The 16,968-nt window shown below is 37.4% G+C and overlaps 1 protein-coding gene across 1 annotated transcript in view; it reads left to right on the top strand.

Annotated features, from left to right (window-relative positions):
- CFTR (CF transmembrane conductance regulator) overlaps positions 1-16,968 on the top strand; it is a 197,247-nt gene that overhangs the window by 68,512 nt on the left and 111,767 nt on the right. The window contains exon 13 of the mRNA XM_065938474.1: positions 2,159-2,350. Coding sequence (XP_065794546.1) covers positions 2,159-2,350 — 192 coding nt within the window. The remainder of the gene's footprint in view (positions 1-2,158; positions 2,351-16,968) is intronic.

Below are 16,968 nucleotides of genomic sequence, written 5' to 3'. Positions count from 1 at the left end.
GTATTATTATTTGTTAAAATTTAAAATGCATAAAAATTCGAAAAATTTTCTCTCACTACTCTTTCTCCTCTGCTTATTTTCCACTTTTCACCATTCTTTCTCCCAACTCTGACAGATACTCTTGTTAGTTTTTTGAATGTATATACTTTTATACATAGTATTTCATTGTTTGGATAGATGTTTATAATGTAATGAATCACCTATTGATTGGCAGTTGGGTTATTGCCAGTATTTTGCTAATATGAAGAATGACGCTATGAATAATATTACATGTATGTCATTTAGCACGTCTACTAGTATTTCTGTATATCTGCCAAACTTTCTTCCTTGAAGGCTGCATCAATTTGTGCATGTGTGTTACAGTCCATGTAGATTGTAGGTTTATTTTTCCACAGCATCCCCAGCATATATTTGAATTTTTTCCAGTTTTGTTGGATAAAGTCATATGTCAGTGTTTTTTTAATTTGCATTTCTCTTATTAGGAATAAAGTACAAGCTTTATCATATGTTTAAAGGTCACCTCTATTGTAATTTTTGGTGAAATATCTGTATACTTTGTACTGTTTTCTAATGAGTTATTGGTATTTTTCTTTTTGACTTTAATATCACTCAAGAGGGAAATTATTCCTTTGTGTCATATAACTTGCAAACATTTACTTCAGTTTGATGTTTTTTCCTTTTGTTTTCTGTGCCCAAGTCTTTTTTTTTCTTTTTAATGTGATTTATTTTTTTATTTTATGACTTCTGGATTTTGATTCATATAGAAAAGCTTTCTTACTCTGTGGTAGTTGTTTTTCTTTTCTTTTAGACCTCCTTCAATGTTTTCTTTAAGTATTCTTACAGTCTTATTTTTGCACTTATTCTTTGACCTATTTGAAATTCATCATGTGTTGGGTGTGGCATACGGCTACAGTTTTTTGTCTGCCCTCCACATGGCTGTTCAGTTGTCCCATAACATATACTGAATAGTCTATTTTTCTCCACTCATTTTAGATGCCATCTTTATCAAATACTAATTCTTTTATGCATTTAGATCTACTTTTGTAGCTTTAGTTCTATTCCATTGATTTGTCTGTTTATGTATCAGTAATTTACTTTTTAAAGTTATTGAGCCCTTATTTAATATAATGTATAACGCAGTTTATCATGTTGCAAAGAGTCGGACATGACTGAATAACAAACAATGTCATTAAATTATTGAGTAAAATGTTTATATATATATATATATATATATATATATATAATGTCATAGGATGATAAATGTTTTGAAGATAAAACAGAAAGAAAGATTGATGATAAGGGTTCAATTTTAAGCAGTGGAGGCCTCATTGAAAGGTGACATTTGAGAAAAGATTTGAAGGAGGTGAGGGGTTAGGTCACATGGCCATCTGGGGAAGAGTCTTCCAGGTAGGGGGTGGAGCAAACCCTTGAAATGGGACTGTCTGTCTGGGTCACAGAGCAGGGAGTTCAGTGGGGTCGGCCCAGGGTGAGCCCTGGAGAGGAGAACCATCAGAGAAAGTATGGGGCCCTGAGAGCCTCATAAAGGGCCTTGTAACGAGTTAGGCTCCTTTTCTGAGCACCTTAGAAGCTATTGGAGGGTTTTAAGCAGAAAAGTAACATGATCTGACTTACATTTTGACAGGGCCACTTTGAGAATAGACTCTAGGAAGACAGGTGGAGCAAGGAGTTAGAAAGCTTTTCTATTTATTCTGGCAAGAGATGATGTTAGCTTAATCTAGATAGTAATGGAAGTAGCAGTCAGATTCTGGACATGTTTCCAAAAAAGGTACAACAGAATTAGACTGAACAAAGCATGTGAGAAAACAAATGAGCACTCAATAAATGTCAGTTATTACTAATTTTCCCCTAACCTCTTCCAGCCCCATCTCAACAGTCTGAACTCAGCGCCCATCTCTCTGAGCCTCTAGTGTTGTACTTATCACATTCTGTTGTAACTGTCTCTTGTTCCCTTCTGTATCTTTTGTGCATAGCAACATACCCAAAATAGGAAGTGCTTCATAAATTTTGAATTGAATGAATTAATACAGAATCTTTAAAAATTAGGATACCTATGCTTAGGATGACAGTTAGTGGCACCTGCATCCTGAGAATGATTTGATCAAATGATTTGACTTAATAACACTGGTTTTATTTCCAGACTTCACTTCTCATGATGATTATGGGAGAATTGGAACCTTCAGAGGGTAAAATTAAGCACAGTGGAAGAATTTCATTCTGCTCTCAGTATTCCTGGATCATGCCTGGAACCATTAAAGATAACATCATCTTTGGTGTTTCCTATGATGAATATAGATATAGGAGTGTCATCAAAGCATGCCAACTAGAAGAGGTAAGTAATTATGTGAAAAACTTCTGGTTATGCATATGAAACCTTCAAACTACCTAAATTATATATTTAATGTTTTAATTAGTTTACGTATATTAATCACATTTCCACTATGAGTAAACTACTGTGAGTAAAGTAATTAATAAAATATATGACCCCTGCTATAAGAAGCCTGCAGAAATATAAAGATACAATTAATTTTTTAATGAATTTAATATACAATTCATTTTTTAAATGGTGGGCTGGTTTGGTTACAATAAAAACTCTATGAAATGGCAAGAATTTTGTTCACTTATTAGTGAGACAAATGTCCTCAATGGGCATTTGTATAGGATGCAGTTTTTTAAAGGTACTTCAGAATTACATAAGAGAATTTAAATTATTTCAGTAACACCATAGCCTAAAGAAGCAAACATGAACTTGTTGGTAGGGAATCTGAGATAAAGTTGTGATTATATCTCTTCCTTTGACCTTGGACATGTAACCATATAACCTTTAGTGTCTGTAATCCTCTGAAACAGTGGTAAAATTATGCTGAATCACTTCACAACAATATTGAGGACTGAGTTCATCATCTAGAAATACAGAAAGTATTCCAAGTAAAGCCAATATATGGATCTTGTACTATTCAGCACATAAATGGTATGATAAAGTGTTCACACCCTGATGGCTCAATTGGTAAAGAATCTGCCTGCAATGCAAGAGACCCTGGTTCGATTCCTGGGTCAGGAAGATCCCCTGGAGAAGGGATAGGCTACCCACTCCAGTATTTTGAACTGGAGAATTCCATGGACTGTATAGTCCATGGGGTCACAAAGAGTCAGACAGGACTGAGCAACTTTCACTTTCACTTTTCACCCTGGTAGCTCAGACAGTAAAAAATCTGCCAGCACTGTAGGAGATCTGAGTTCGATCCCTGGGTTGGGAAGATCCCCTGGATCTTAATGGTAGGAAAAGTGTCATTATGATATTAATGGTAGGGAAAGTATCATGAGTTTTATCAGCAGGGAAAATACCACATTATAAAATTTGTCAGCAGTATTGCCTGAATATTGATCTTGATTCAAAATCTCTGTCCTTGATAATGGCATTTGATACTAGTAGATCCCTTTAAATCAACTTCTATGAAAAAACTTGCACTGGGAATAAAAAGAAGCTTAAAATACAGTGCATGAAAAATAGTCAAAAAAAAAAAAAAAAAAAGGCTGATGTGGATTAGATAGAAACTACAGTCCTTCAAAAGAGAGCTACATGCTTGAACAAATGACTGTGTATATACGGACTCATTCAACAGTAGCTTTTAAAGGCTTCTTTCTCTTATTTTCACATACTCTGAAAGCATAATGAAAATAAAAAGCTATTCTGAAAAATATTTGATTTACCTTGAAGAAAATATTCTTCATTCCTCAAAAGCTCTTCTTCCAAGAATAGTATTTCACAACCTGGAGGTTGGAACACTCATTAAATTTGTTATAAAAAAAATTCTGCATGTTTCTAGAGAACATAGGTATTTATCTATGAGGGGCTAGGCTGTAGGGTGATAGTCAGTGTCCTGCAAGATAAAGCATGAGCTCTGTTTATTTATTAGTGGAAAGGTGTTGGAAAGTTTCTGGTACCTTTATTTATTTATTGCTTTTGAATATATCTTTTCTCATAGAAATAGTTTTATAAATGCTGTCCCGGTTCCCCCAAATAAACCTGTAAATATATATTTAATCTAAATGTGGTAAAACTATAGGCTTTTCAGGTATCACTAGTGGTAAAAAGAACCCACCTGCCAATGCAGGAGACATAATAGATGTAGTTTTGATCTCTAGGTCAGGAAGATCCCCTGGAGGAGGGTATGGCAACCCATTCCAGTGATCTTGCCTGGACAGAGGAATCTGGCAGGCTACAGCCCAAAAGGTGGCAAAGAGTCAGACGTGACTGAAGAGACTTAGCGTGCATGCATGCAGACACGCATGGCACAGCTATACTAGTAGTAGTAAATTCAGAGGTATAGGTACCGATTTCGTAGAATGAATGTTTGCTATCTTCTGAATACTGTGCTAGGTTCTGAGAATGCCAAGGTGAATAGGATGTGGTCTGTTTTCTAAAGAGTGTGTAATAAAGTGACCTGTATTTTAATAAATGGTTGTATAGTATGTGAATTGTATCCTGATAAAACTGTTAAAATAGTGAGAGAAACAGGGGAAGAATAAAACCATATTATTTTTTTTCTGATTCCATGACCAGCCTTAAAATTATTTTTAAAGTGTATGATTCATTGTAGTTTTTTTTTTAATATGCTCAAGGTTGTATAACCATTACATTTTCAACTTCTCTAAAAGAAACCTCGGTTAGCAATCAATTCACATTCTCTCATCCCTAACCGTAAGCAACCTTTTGTCTCTAAAATAGTCCTATTCTAGATATTTCACATAAATGTAATCATATAACATAATTTTCTGTGCCTAATTAAGCTTTTAAACTAGAAGAAAGTAGGGAGTCTTAATTTTGAAGACATTTATTGAGACATTTTATTTTATGAAAACATGAATAGAGCAAAATGTATATACTTTGGATGTTCTTGGGTCAATAGGAAAAGATATCAATAAAGAATGTAAGGTTACTCTAATGGGAAAAAAAGAGGCATTTCTAAAGGAGTGAAAGGAGAAATCTGGGTCTGCTAATGATGAAATAACCTTCAGAGGAGGCACAAGGCCATTCTTCTGATGGAATGATTCCCCGTGGAATTCTAATGGTGACAAGAATGAAACTTATGGTGTTGGAGGAATTTTTTTTATTTTAAAAACATTGGAGTTGCCAGTAAAATAGAAGGTTAGGTATATGAGAAGTGAAGATGGATGAGTGACAGTTACTAGATTGTTGAGAAAATTAAATGAGATAAATAGAAAGTGCCTAATTTGGGCCTCCCTGGTGGTTCAGAGATTAAAGCGTCTGCCTGCAGTGCAGGAGACCCAGGTTCGATCCCTGAGTCGGGAAGATACCCTGGAGAAGAAAATGGCAACCCACTCCAGTATTCTTGCCTGGAGAATCCCATGGAGGGAGGAGCCTGGTAGGCTACAGTCCATGGGGTCGCAAAGAGTCGGACACGACTGAGCGACTTCGTTCGCTTAACACAGCATTTGGTGCATATTTGCCACTCGGTGAACTGTAGCTAATTTCTACTTCCTTTGGAGGTAGAGAATACTGCTAGAGAGCATGACACAAGGCATGTGTCTCAAAGCCAGTTCTTGTTAGTGCTGTGGAAACAAGGTGGGGTTTGGCATAGTTGACAAGAACCATGAATCAGAACAATGACAAAGTCATCAGTATGAATTTTGATGCTGACAAAAGAAGTAGTTCTAAGAGAAAACTTTAAAAGTGGTCATCTATAGTTGGTCTGCATGACCAAAGTAACAGAAGTTGGAGTGTTCTCTGGAAGAAAACAGTTGGCATACAATCCTGAAGGTTTGGAGCATTGGTCCACTGGTTCCATGCTCTAGAAATGGCCGTGGGATTGGGAGGTGATTCCTGTTTCTCTTTCCGTTTTGGATCTCACAGCATGACTTCTGTGATTACCAGACTCTGTTCACTGTGGTGGAGGCAGGGTGGGTGCAGAATGAAAACTTGATTATTCCTTCACTCAAAGAGCTTATAGGCTGATTAATGAAGATTATATGCCAAGAGACCATTTCAATATAATATAGCAAGTGTTGGGATAGAAGCTCTCTCGGCACTACAGAAGCCCAGTTGAGGGCTTTCAGCCTTCCTGGTCAGTTCAGGGAGGCTTTCTCTAAAAACAAACACCTTGAAGGATAAGTAGAAGGAATTAAGGAAATTTTAATAGAAAATTGAAATTTTCCATTTCCATTAAGGACAATGGAAAAGATATTCTGGACAGAGAAAACCGTGAGCAGAAAAACCAGACATGAAACCACTTGGTTAGTGCATGGAACCACAAGCATCTTGACAGAATGAGGGTGTGACTGGGGGACAGTGAGTAAGGAGGAATGAAACTGGAGGGCCATGTCTTGAGAGCTTGTGTACAAGTCTCAGGAATTTGGTCTTGGAGAGGTTTAATCAGGGGAGTGATGTAATCAGCTTTGCAGTTTAGATATATCTCTTTGACTATGAAATGTGAAGCAGAATTAAGGTGGATGTCTTTCAAACTTTTTGGGAGGTAACAGAAGGAACAGAGATTTTATTTTATTTATTTATTTTTTAATTTTATTGTATTAGTTGGAGGCTAATTACTTCACAACATTTCAGTGGGTTTTGTCATACATTGACATGAATCAGCCATAGAGTTACACGTATTCCCCATCCCGATCCCCCCTCCCACTTCCCTCTCCACCCGACTCCTCTGGGTCCTCCCAGTGCACCAGGTCTGAGCACTTGTCTCATGCATCCAACCTGGGCTGGTGATCTGTTTCACCATAGATAATATACATGCTGTTCTTTCGAAATATCCCACCCTCACCTTCTCCCACAGAGTTCAAAAGTCTGTTCTGTACTTCTGTGTCTCTTTTTCTGTTTTGCATATAGGGTTATCGTTACCATCTTTCTAAATTCCATATATATGTGTTAGTATGCTGTAATGTTCTTTATCTTTCTGGCTTACTTCACTCTGTATAATGGGCTCCAGTTTCATCCATTTCATTAGAACTGATTCAAATGAATTCTTTTTAATGGCTGAGTAATATTCCATGGTGTATATGTACCACAGCTTCCTTATCGATTTGTCTGCTGATGGGCATCTAGGCTGCTTCCATGTCCTGGCTATTATAAACAGTGCTGCGATGAACATTGGGATGCACGTGTCTCTTTCAGATCTGGTTTCCTCAGTGTGTATGCCCAGAAGTGGGATTGCTGGGTCATATGGCAGTTCTAATTCCAGTTTTTTAAGAAATCTCCACACTGTTTTCCATAGTGGCTGTACTAGTTTGCATTCCCACCAACAGTGTAAGAGGGTTCCCTCTTCTCCACACCCTCTCCAGCATTTATTGCTTGTAGACTTTTGGATAGCAGCCATCGTGACTGGCGTGTAATGGTATCTCATTGTGGTTTTGATTTGCATTTCTCTAATAATGAGTGATGTTGAGCAACTTTTCATGTGTTTGTTAGCCATCTGTATGTCTTCTTTGGAGAAATGTCTGTTTAGTTCTTTGGCCCATTTTTTGATTGGGTCATTTATTTTTCTGGAATTGAGCTTCAGGAGTTGCTTGTATATTTTTGAGATTAATCCTTTGTCTGTTTCCTCATTTGCTATTATTTTATCCCAATCTGAGGGCTGTCTTTTCACCTTACTTATAGTTTCCTTTGTAGTGCAGAAGCTTTTAAGTTTCATTAGGTTCCATTCGTTTAGTTTTGCTTTTATTTCCAATATTCTGGGAGGTGGGTCATACAGGATCTTGCTGTGATTTATGTCGGAGAGTGTTTTGCCTATGTTCTCCTCTAGGAGTTTTATAGTTTCTGGTCTTATATTTAGATCTTTAATGCATTTTGAGTTTAGTTTTGTGTATGGCGTTAGAAAGTGTTCGAGTTTCATTCTTTTACAAGTGGTTGACCAGTTTTCCCAGCACCACTTGTTAAAGAGGTTGTCTTTTTTCCATTGTATATCCTTGCCTCCTTTGTCAAAGATAAGGTGTCCATAGGTTCATGGATTTATCTCTGGGCTTTCTATTCTGTTCCATTGATCTATATTTCTGTCTTTGTGCCAGTACCATACTGTCTTGATGACTGTGGCTTTGTAGTAGATTCTGAAGTCAGGCAGGTTGATTCCTCCAGGAACAGAGATTTTAAAATCTAACAGGGTGAGTTGCTGATGAACGTTACTTAACCTTTCTGTATGGTGAGTTTTATCCTCTGCAATATGAAGATATTATTACCTAATTCGTACAGTTTTGTGGATTCTTCTAGCACATGGAAAGCACTAAATAAATCAGTGACTATTATTATTAGTAGTAGTTGTAGTACTGTTTGTTATTCTGACGAGAAAGGGGAAGACTAATAGGAAGTTATTTCAATAATCCAGCTAATGTCAACGATGGACAAGAAGAGACAAAAGTAGCAGAGGAATTGCCAGAAGATAGAATCTCTTTGTGTACTATTTGCATCCTTACAAATGGCATCAGGAAAAATGAGCCTTTGAGAAACAGTGAATATATTTTTCCTCAAGAAATTAAGAGAGAAGAATAGTTGGTTTAGGATTAAGGATTCCTTGTATAACAGGAACTGGAAAGAAGGACAGGTAGAAATGCCATGGGTTTAGAAAGAAAGGATGTGGAGATCAGTTACATAGAATTGAGATATCTGACCAAGCAGAGGGACCACTGGTCTTGCTAATAGTACCAGTGGAGGACACCACTAGATCGGCTTTAATAACAATGATGACAACCATTTAATTCATTCTTCATCCTCTTTGCTTTAAAATATCAAATGAAACACTTAGCTTTTTACTTTTAATAGCCCCTGAGTCCCAGCTCCTTACCATTCTGCTGAATTTTGCAACTGGTTTAGATCTTCCTAGTCATCTTATGATAGGCAAAAACATCCAGCATCTCCTAAATTCCTGTAGTTTAAACTGACAAATACAGTGAGTACAGTGAATACATTAGTATATGACTGTCTCTTTCTGAATGTTTCCTATATGTTATTATCTATCCAACTACATAGTAAATTTCTTGAGAATGGTGATTCTAAGAATTTTATTGCGAGATACTACACCAAGCACATTTATAGGCGTAAGGATAAGTTCTTATTGGTTGATTGTTTCAGAGACAAGAAGTAGGCATGTCAGTTGTAAGAATTTTACTCAGAAAACATTCTTTTCTGAGCTTCTCAGTCTCAGAGTTTGGGGAGATGATTATACAACAGCAAGTTGTTGTTATGAGGGACAAATACAAATAATTAAAAGTGCTAGACTTCCTGACAGTCAAAATGAAAATTTTTTCCTATTTTCAATGACTTCAGAGTTTCCAGTTTTTGTTATTGTTAAGCAAGTATTCACACCTTTGAAAAAGGCCAGTGAGAATCTCCAAAACTGAAGGTTTTATATTTTTAAGCATGGAGGAATTTTGAGCACAGGAACACAAAATACCTACAGAGTCCTTGAGAGTTAACAGCTGGTATCAGCTAATGACTTCTTCTGTGTACTGTCTGTAACCCCATCTGCAAATACAAACATACATGATCCAATATGTTTTCACTTTGACTGCCAAAGCTCTTCTGTTTCTTAATGTACTACATCTAGATTTGGAACTGGAGATGAGGAGGAATATTTTCTTCCTCATTTTTGTGTTTCTTTACAGCTTTAATACCCACAAACCACCTGAGTGTGTAATGATGCTTGGTGTCATAGGATTAGGCAGGTATGTGTAAATTTTCTTGGATAGGAAAAAGCATGCACAACATAGTTCACATAGTTTTCTGATTTCAGTCTGTGGTTGAAAATATTCAGCCAGTGGAGCTGCATGAAGACTTTATCACAGGGAAGGGCACGGAGACAGTGCTATTGCTGCTAGAAAAGTTGTAATGAGCAGACACGAGTGAGCAAGTCCTGCTCAGATCTTTACCCTGAGATCTCCTCTTTCAGGAACTTCTCCAAGTCTTGCTTATATGTCATACTTCAAATCTTATTTATAGTAAAAGGATTTCTAGACAAATTAATAGTTCTTTTAAAATACCAGTGTGTATCCTTGTGTCCATTGACTTATCCTCCCATTGTTTTCTTTCCTTGTACCCAAACTTCCCTTAAAATCCTCCTAAATATTTGTGACTTTTGTAACCAGCACTGAAGATTTTGCTAGCTCAAAAAGAAGAATTAATGTAATTGGTCCCACATTAACTTACTTATCCATTAAGGAGAGTTTAGTCATATTTCATACTGAAAGAGTGATATCTCACTATTCTCTTACCTTTTTAAAATTTCCAGAATACCAACCATTTGCAATTCTCTAATACCTTATCCTACCATACTACCGACACTGACAGCAACAGATTCTAGGCAGGCCAGCATTTGGATACCAAATAATTGGACTGTCTTTATTTAGTGACTCGCTCTCATGTAAAAGTACCTGGTTTGGAGCAGTAATTGACTTTTATAATTGTGCATGGTGGGAGGTGGGGTGGGGGGTGTGTGAGAAGAGATCAGAGGCTTAGTATATGTTGGTTTCCACAAAGTTGTTGCAATCCTTTTGTAACCACAAAATGGTATTCATTAGATAAATATTTGTCAAGACAGCCTTTACATACACATTTTAATAAAAAATATTTACTATGTAAGTTGAAGATGTAAAATCTGTTTGTGTTTTCCCTTCCACTAGGCAGTCTTCATATTTAAGTCACTAGAAGAAGAAAAGTGGGAGGGAAGTTGGCAAGAAATTATTAAGAGGAAAAAAAACTTGGGAGGGAAATTGGCAAGAAATATGAAAAACTTGGGAGGGAAGTAAGCAAAGAAATGAGTTAACTCTTCTGGAAAATAAATTCCATCTTACAGATACCACAAGACTAATTAAATTTGAATTTGACCCCTGGATATTCAGATCTGGCCAAAACTAACCTGTATTGAACAGAGGCTTAACTTTGGGGTAGTCAGTCCACAATTGTAGGAGAATTCAGGACTGTTCACTTGGGAGATGTGTAAATAAAAAAGGTACCATACAAATTAACATTTGCATTCAGTAGTAGCCAAGATATAATAAACATTGAAAACAGATATTTGAAACACACTGAACTATGTTCCCTAAACCAGAATAAACCACACCAAGTGACTGTACCTTGAACCACCTGTCATTTTCTACTGATAGGTAATTAAGTTTGAAAGCACTGCCACTTATTTATTGTAATATAAAGCAAATACCTTTATTTTATAATACCATGGAACCAGGACAAAGCAGGAACACCATAGTGTTTCTTGAATTGACTGTTACTTCACATCATTTGAACCTTGGAACTTAAAAAATAAATACTAGCTTCAAGAAAATTAGATATCAAGGGAACATTTCAGGCAAAGATGAGTTTGATAAAAGACAGAAATGGTATGGACCTAACAGAAGCAGAAGATATTAAGAAGAGGTGGCAAGAATACACAGAAGAACTGTACAAAAAAGATCTTCATGACCCAGATAATCACGATGGTGTGATCACTCACCTAGAGCCAGACATCCTGGAATGTGAAGTGGGCCTTAGAAAGCATCACTACGAACAAAGCTAGTGGATGTGATGGAATTCCAGTTGAGCTATTTCAAATCCTGAAAGATGATACTGTGAAAGTGCTGCACTCGCTATGCCAGCACATTTGGAAGACTCATCAGTGGCCACAGGACTGGAAAAGGTCAGTTTTCCTTCCAATCCCTAAGAAAGGCAATCCCAAAGAATGCTCAAACTACTGCACAATTGCACTCATTTCACACGCAGGTAAAGTAATGCTCAAAATTCTCCAAGCCAGGCTTCAGCAGTACAGGAACCAAAAACTTCCAGATGTTGAAGCTGGTTTTAGAAAAGGCAGAGGAACCAGAGATCAAATTGCCAACATCTGCTGGATCATCAAAAAAGCAAGAGAGTTCCAGAAAAACATCTATTTCTGCTTTATTGACTATGCCAAAGCCTTTGACTATGTGGATCACAATAAACTGTGGAAAATTCTGAAAGAGATGGGAATACCAGACCACATGACCTGCCTCTTGAGAAACCTGTATGCAGGTCAGGAAGCAACAGTTAGAACTGGACATGGAACAACAGACTGTTTCCAAATAGGAAAAGGAGTACATCAAGGCTGTATATTGTCACCCTGCTTATTTAACTTCTATGCAGAGTACATCATGAGAAACGCTGGGCTGGAAGAAGAACAAGCTGGAATCAAAATTGCCGGGAGAAATATCAATAACCTCAGATATGCAGATGATACCACCCTTATGGCAGAGAGTGAAGAGGAACTGAAAAGCCTCTTGATGAAAGTGAAAGAGGAGAGTGAAAAAGTTGGCTTAAAGCTCAACATTCAGAAAACTAAGATCATGGCATCTGGTCCTATCACCTCATGGGAAATAGATGAGGAGGCAGTGGAAGTAGTGTCAGACTTTATTTTTGGGGACTTCAAAATCACTGCAGATGGTGACTGCAACCATGAAATTAAAAGACGCTTACTCCTTGGAAGGAAAGTTATGACCAACCTAGACAGCATATTAAAAAGCAAAGACATTAGTTTGACAACAAAGGTCCATCTAGTCAAGGCTATGGCTTTTCCAGTGGTCATGTATGGATGTGAGAGTTGGACTGTGAAGAAAGCTGAGAGCTGAAAAATTGATGCTTTTGAACTGTGGTATTGGAGAAGACTCTTGAGAGTCCCTTGGACTGCAAGGAGATCCAACCAATCCATCCTAAAGGAGATCAGTCCTGGGTGTTCACTGGAAGGACTGATGCTGAAGCTGAAACTCCAGTACTTTGGCCTCCTGATGCGAAGAGTTGACTCATTGGAAAAGACCCTGATGCTGGGAGGGATCAGGGGCAGGAGGAGAAGGGGACGACAGAGGATGAGATGGCTGGATGGCATCACTGACTCGATGGGCATGAGTTTGAGTAAACTCCGGGAGTTTGTGATGGACAAGGAGGCCTGGCGTGCTGCGATTCATGGGATCACAAAGAGTCGGATTCGACTGAGCGACTGAACTGAACTGAACTGACTGAGCATCCGTTGGGAGGGCACAAGTCAGTAGTGCTGTGCTGAGTGTTTTTGCACACTCGTCCTTTGAATTGTCACTTTCTAGTTATCTAGTGACAGCTTTCTGTAGAATTTGCAATTGAGATGTGACTGTGCTAAATTCTAAAAGTGTGAACTAACTTTTAGGAATTAAGATTGCAATTCTGGAACTAATTATTAACTTAAATGAGAGTTCTGACATCTCTAAAACCAGAATAACCTGAAGACTTCCCTTCTTCCTAAGAGGTGGGCAAATCCACAGAACAGTAGTATAAAAATTTAATTATAACTGTGTGGCATCAAGCTAGCTCATGAATAAATAATGAAATTCAGAAAGTTAAGCCAGGCTTTCATATTAAAAAACAAACAAAAAAATTAGCTAAGTTTTCCAAAGGTCAAAGCCATGCTGTATCATTATATGTAAGCCTGATGTTTCATCCTCTTGAAGAATTAGTGTTCTGGACCCCACACCCTTGGAGTTTTCTGTTTTGTAGCAATGGTTAATTAGACAAGATCAAGAGATTTTATGCTTATATTTATGAGAACTTTAGACTTTACTATAAAGTTAGAACTTTATAGTATAAAGAACTATATGCATAAAGGCCTTTCTAGGAAGGGAAACTTAGTTTTTCTAAAAATTGAGTGTTCTCTAGACAAAAATAGCCTTTGAAATGGCAATTGTATTACCAAGAATATATTTGAGACCAAATCTGTAATACCTAATTTTTATTTAGAAGGCTTCAGTTAAGATCAGTTGCTCATTCATGTCCAACTCTTTGTGACCCCATGAATCGCAGCACGCCAGGCCTCTCTGTCCATTACCAGCTCCTGGAGTTTACTCAAACTCATGCCCATTGAGTCGGTGATGCCATCAGCCATCTCATCCTCTGTCATCCCCTTCTGCTCCTGCCTTCAGTCTTTCCCAGCATCAGGGTCTTTTCCAATGAGTCAACTCTTCGCATCAGGAGGCCAAAGTATTGGAGTTTTAGCTCCAGCCATCAGTCCTTCCAGTGAACACCCAGGACTGATCTCCTTTAGGATGGACTGGTTGGATCTCCTTGCAGTCCAAGGGACTCTTAAGAGTCTTCTCCAACACCACAGTTCAAAAGCATAGATTCTTCGGTGCTCAACTTTCTTCACAGTCCAACTCTCAAATCCATACATGACCACTGGAAAAACCATAGCCTTGACTAGACGGACCTTTGCTGGCAAAGTTATGTCTCTGCTTTTTAATATGCTATCTAGGTTGGTCATAACTTCCCTTCCAAGGAGTAAGCTCTTTTAATTTCATAATTAGAAGGCTTAATTAGCCATGATTCAAATTTCATAAATTAAAAATTTGATCTCAATAAATATTTATTGAGTTTCCGCTGTGGACACAGTATATGTTAGGCACTGTGAATACTGCCTGCAAGTATAACAAGGATCCTGTTTGTTATAAGTTTTTAACTTACAGTATTTTGGGGGAGAAATGTATACACACATACACAAAACACACACACACACACACATATATATTCACTTGTGTCGTAAATATCTGTGAGTGCAATCATTGAACAAAGGAAATCAAACTCTGGGGATTATTGGTGAATAGGCACAATCCCTGCCCTCAGGAGTCTTTCATTCTGGTGAAGATAAGCAAGTAAAGTCAGTGCAGTTTGTTAAATTCTAGGATATTGGTTAATGTAAGATTCTCGTGTGGTATACGGAAACAGCACTTAATCTGGTCTTAGATGGATAGATGAGGTTCCCTGAAGGAAGTGACAGCTAAGGTGAAAGATGATGGATGAGTAGGAATCATCTGAATGAAGAACAAGGAGAACATTCCAGAAAGAGAACAGAATGTACAAGACCTGGAGCCAGAAGAGAATGTCGAACCTTTGTACCTAGAGTCAGTTTGGCGTGGCTGGGGTATAGGATGAAATGGGCTGGAGTCTAGCAAAAACAGTGCATTTTAAGGGGAACTCTAGGCAGTGTAGCCAGGGTAGAGTCTGGAAAAGAAGGGGTATATGGTGAGAGCTGAACTGGGAGAAAACAGTCATATCATGATTTCTATTTCCCCACTTGCCACTAATTAAACCAAATAGCCAAAAAAGGCAGAAAAGCGGCATCCTCCACACTTGACTTTCATATTACATATACCTGGGACAATCCAATTCTCATACAACACGCCAGCTGCAGAGGATTCGGTGAAATGTGGTGCTTAGTGGGAGTACAATAGGAACCCTGGGTGGGGAGCAGGTGGGTCTGCAGTATCTTCCATGGTGACTTTCCCTCACTGGGGGGAGTGCAATAATAAAAACAGTTTTTAGGAAGATTTATCCAGTGCAACATGCAAACTGGAGGGAGATAATGGATATGTGATTAGATATTTATGAAATATTGTTATTCACATTTTAAAGTGCAAGAAGTGAAAATTTAAGAGACTTGTTGGAGATCATATGTTTCATAATTGATGGGACCAGTGAGAGAATCCAGATCTTCTGACTTACCTTTTTTGCTATGCTTGATTACGATTGTGTATTAGAAACTCTTAGACGCTAATGCCTTCTGCATTGAACACTGCAGATTTTGAGTTAGAACTTTAGACTGGCTAATCTCACTATGATTGTTACAGTATTATTAAACCATTGGGATTGTAAAGCTGCCTTTGTGAAAGAGGAGGTTATGACTTATTTTCCTAAAAATGACATATCAAGCTACCACACTCCTAAAATCTGTACTCCTGGATCTTGGGAAAATCACCTATACTAACACACTTGAAATGTATTTTTTATTTTTTTCTTAATATACATATATATATGTATTATTGAAGTATAGTTGACTTACAGTGTTTCAAGGGCAAAGCAAGGTGATTCAGTTATACATATACACATATATTATTTTCCATTGTAGATTATTATAAAATATTGAGTATAGTTCACTGTGCTATACAGTAAACCTTTTTTGCTTGATGCATATCTTCTTTTTTAAGTAGAAATCTAGCATTCTAAATTCTAGATTTCTAAATAGAATCTAGTCTTCTATTCATATTAAGTCAAGCAAGTGGAATCAAAATGCCATAAGTTTTTTAGTTAGGTAAAAATTCGTTAAGTTTTCTAAAATATATATTATACATACTCTTTATATATGTGTATACAAAAGCTTTTTTTACTACACTTGATAAAGGTTTGAGAAAGAACTTAAAAAAACACACTTGAAATTTAAAGGTCAGGAAAATTTTTTTTATCTTCTCCCAAGTAAACTTTTTTCTTCTTGCCTTGGGGCAGAATCTTTTTTTCATACCTCATGACTTCAAATTTAAAATATGGTAGGTGGCCAAGTAGGAAGGGAGTCAGCTTGGGGGAGGAAGCCTGCTCAGGGCGAGTTGAACAATTGGTTCTCCAAAGTCACCTCTAGAAAGAATAGGGATTTTCATAGGATTTCTTCAGAGGTGATGGGTGAGGGAGTCTGCAAGCTCAGCTTCTGAGGAGTCCTAGTTTCTGGAGACCTGGGAGACCTGGGAGGAATTCCAGAGCAGGATCAACTGCAAGGAAGCACACTCGTGTGCCAGTGAAGTTCTAAGAAAGGAGTGCTTTTCACAGATTGGATTTGTCCCAGCATCTTGGGTGGGTAAACCTAGAAGAGATAGTTAAGGAATGAGTAGATTCTTAAATGCCAATTCTTAGACCAATTGAATCAAAATTATGTAGAGAGCTTTTCAAAACTAGGTTGTTAAGGGTCATTCCAGAGAATCTGAAATCTGGAGTTCAGATCCATAGTTAAATGAGTCTAATGTAGAGCTAGAATACAATAAATAAAATTATTTGTCTCAATTTCTTTTCTAACTTTACTTCCTTGGAAACACTTACTCCAAAATACCTTAAAGACCTGCATTTCAAAGCTCTTCCTTTAAAAATGCTTACTAGTTTTCGAATACAAATATAGGCCTACACACATA

The sequence above is a fragment of the Muntiacus reevesi genome, chromosome 6 (assembly GCF_963930625.1).
Source record: "Muntiacus reevesi chromosome 6, mMunRee1.1, whole genome shotgun sequence".
In the NCBI taxonomy this organism is placed as follows: domain Eukaryota; kingdom Metazoa; phylum Chordata; class Mammalia; order Artiodactyla; family Cervidae; genus Muntiacus; species Muntiacus reevesi.
Note: the sequence above shows the minus strand (reverse complement) of the source record. Positions and strands in the feature narration are given on the sequence as shown.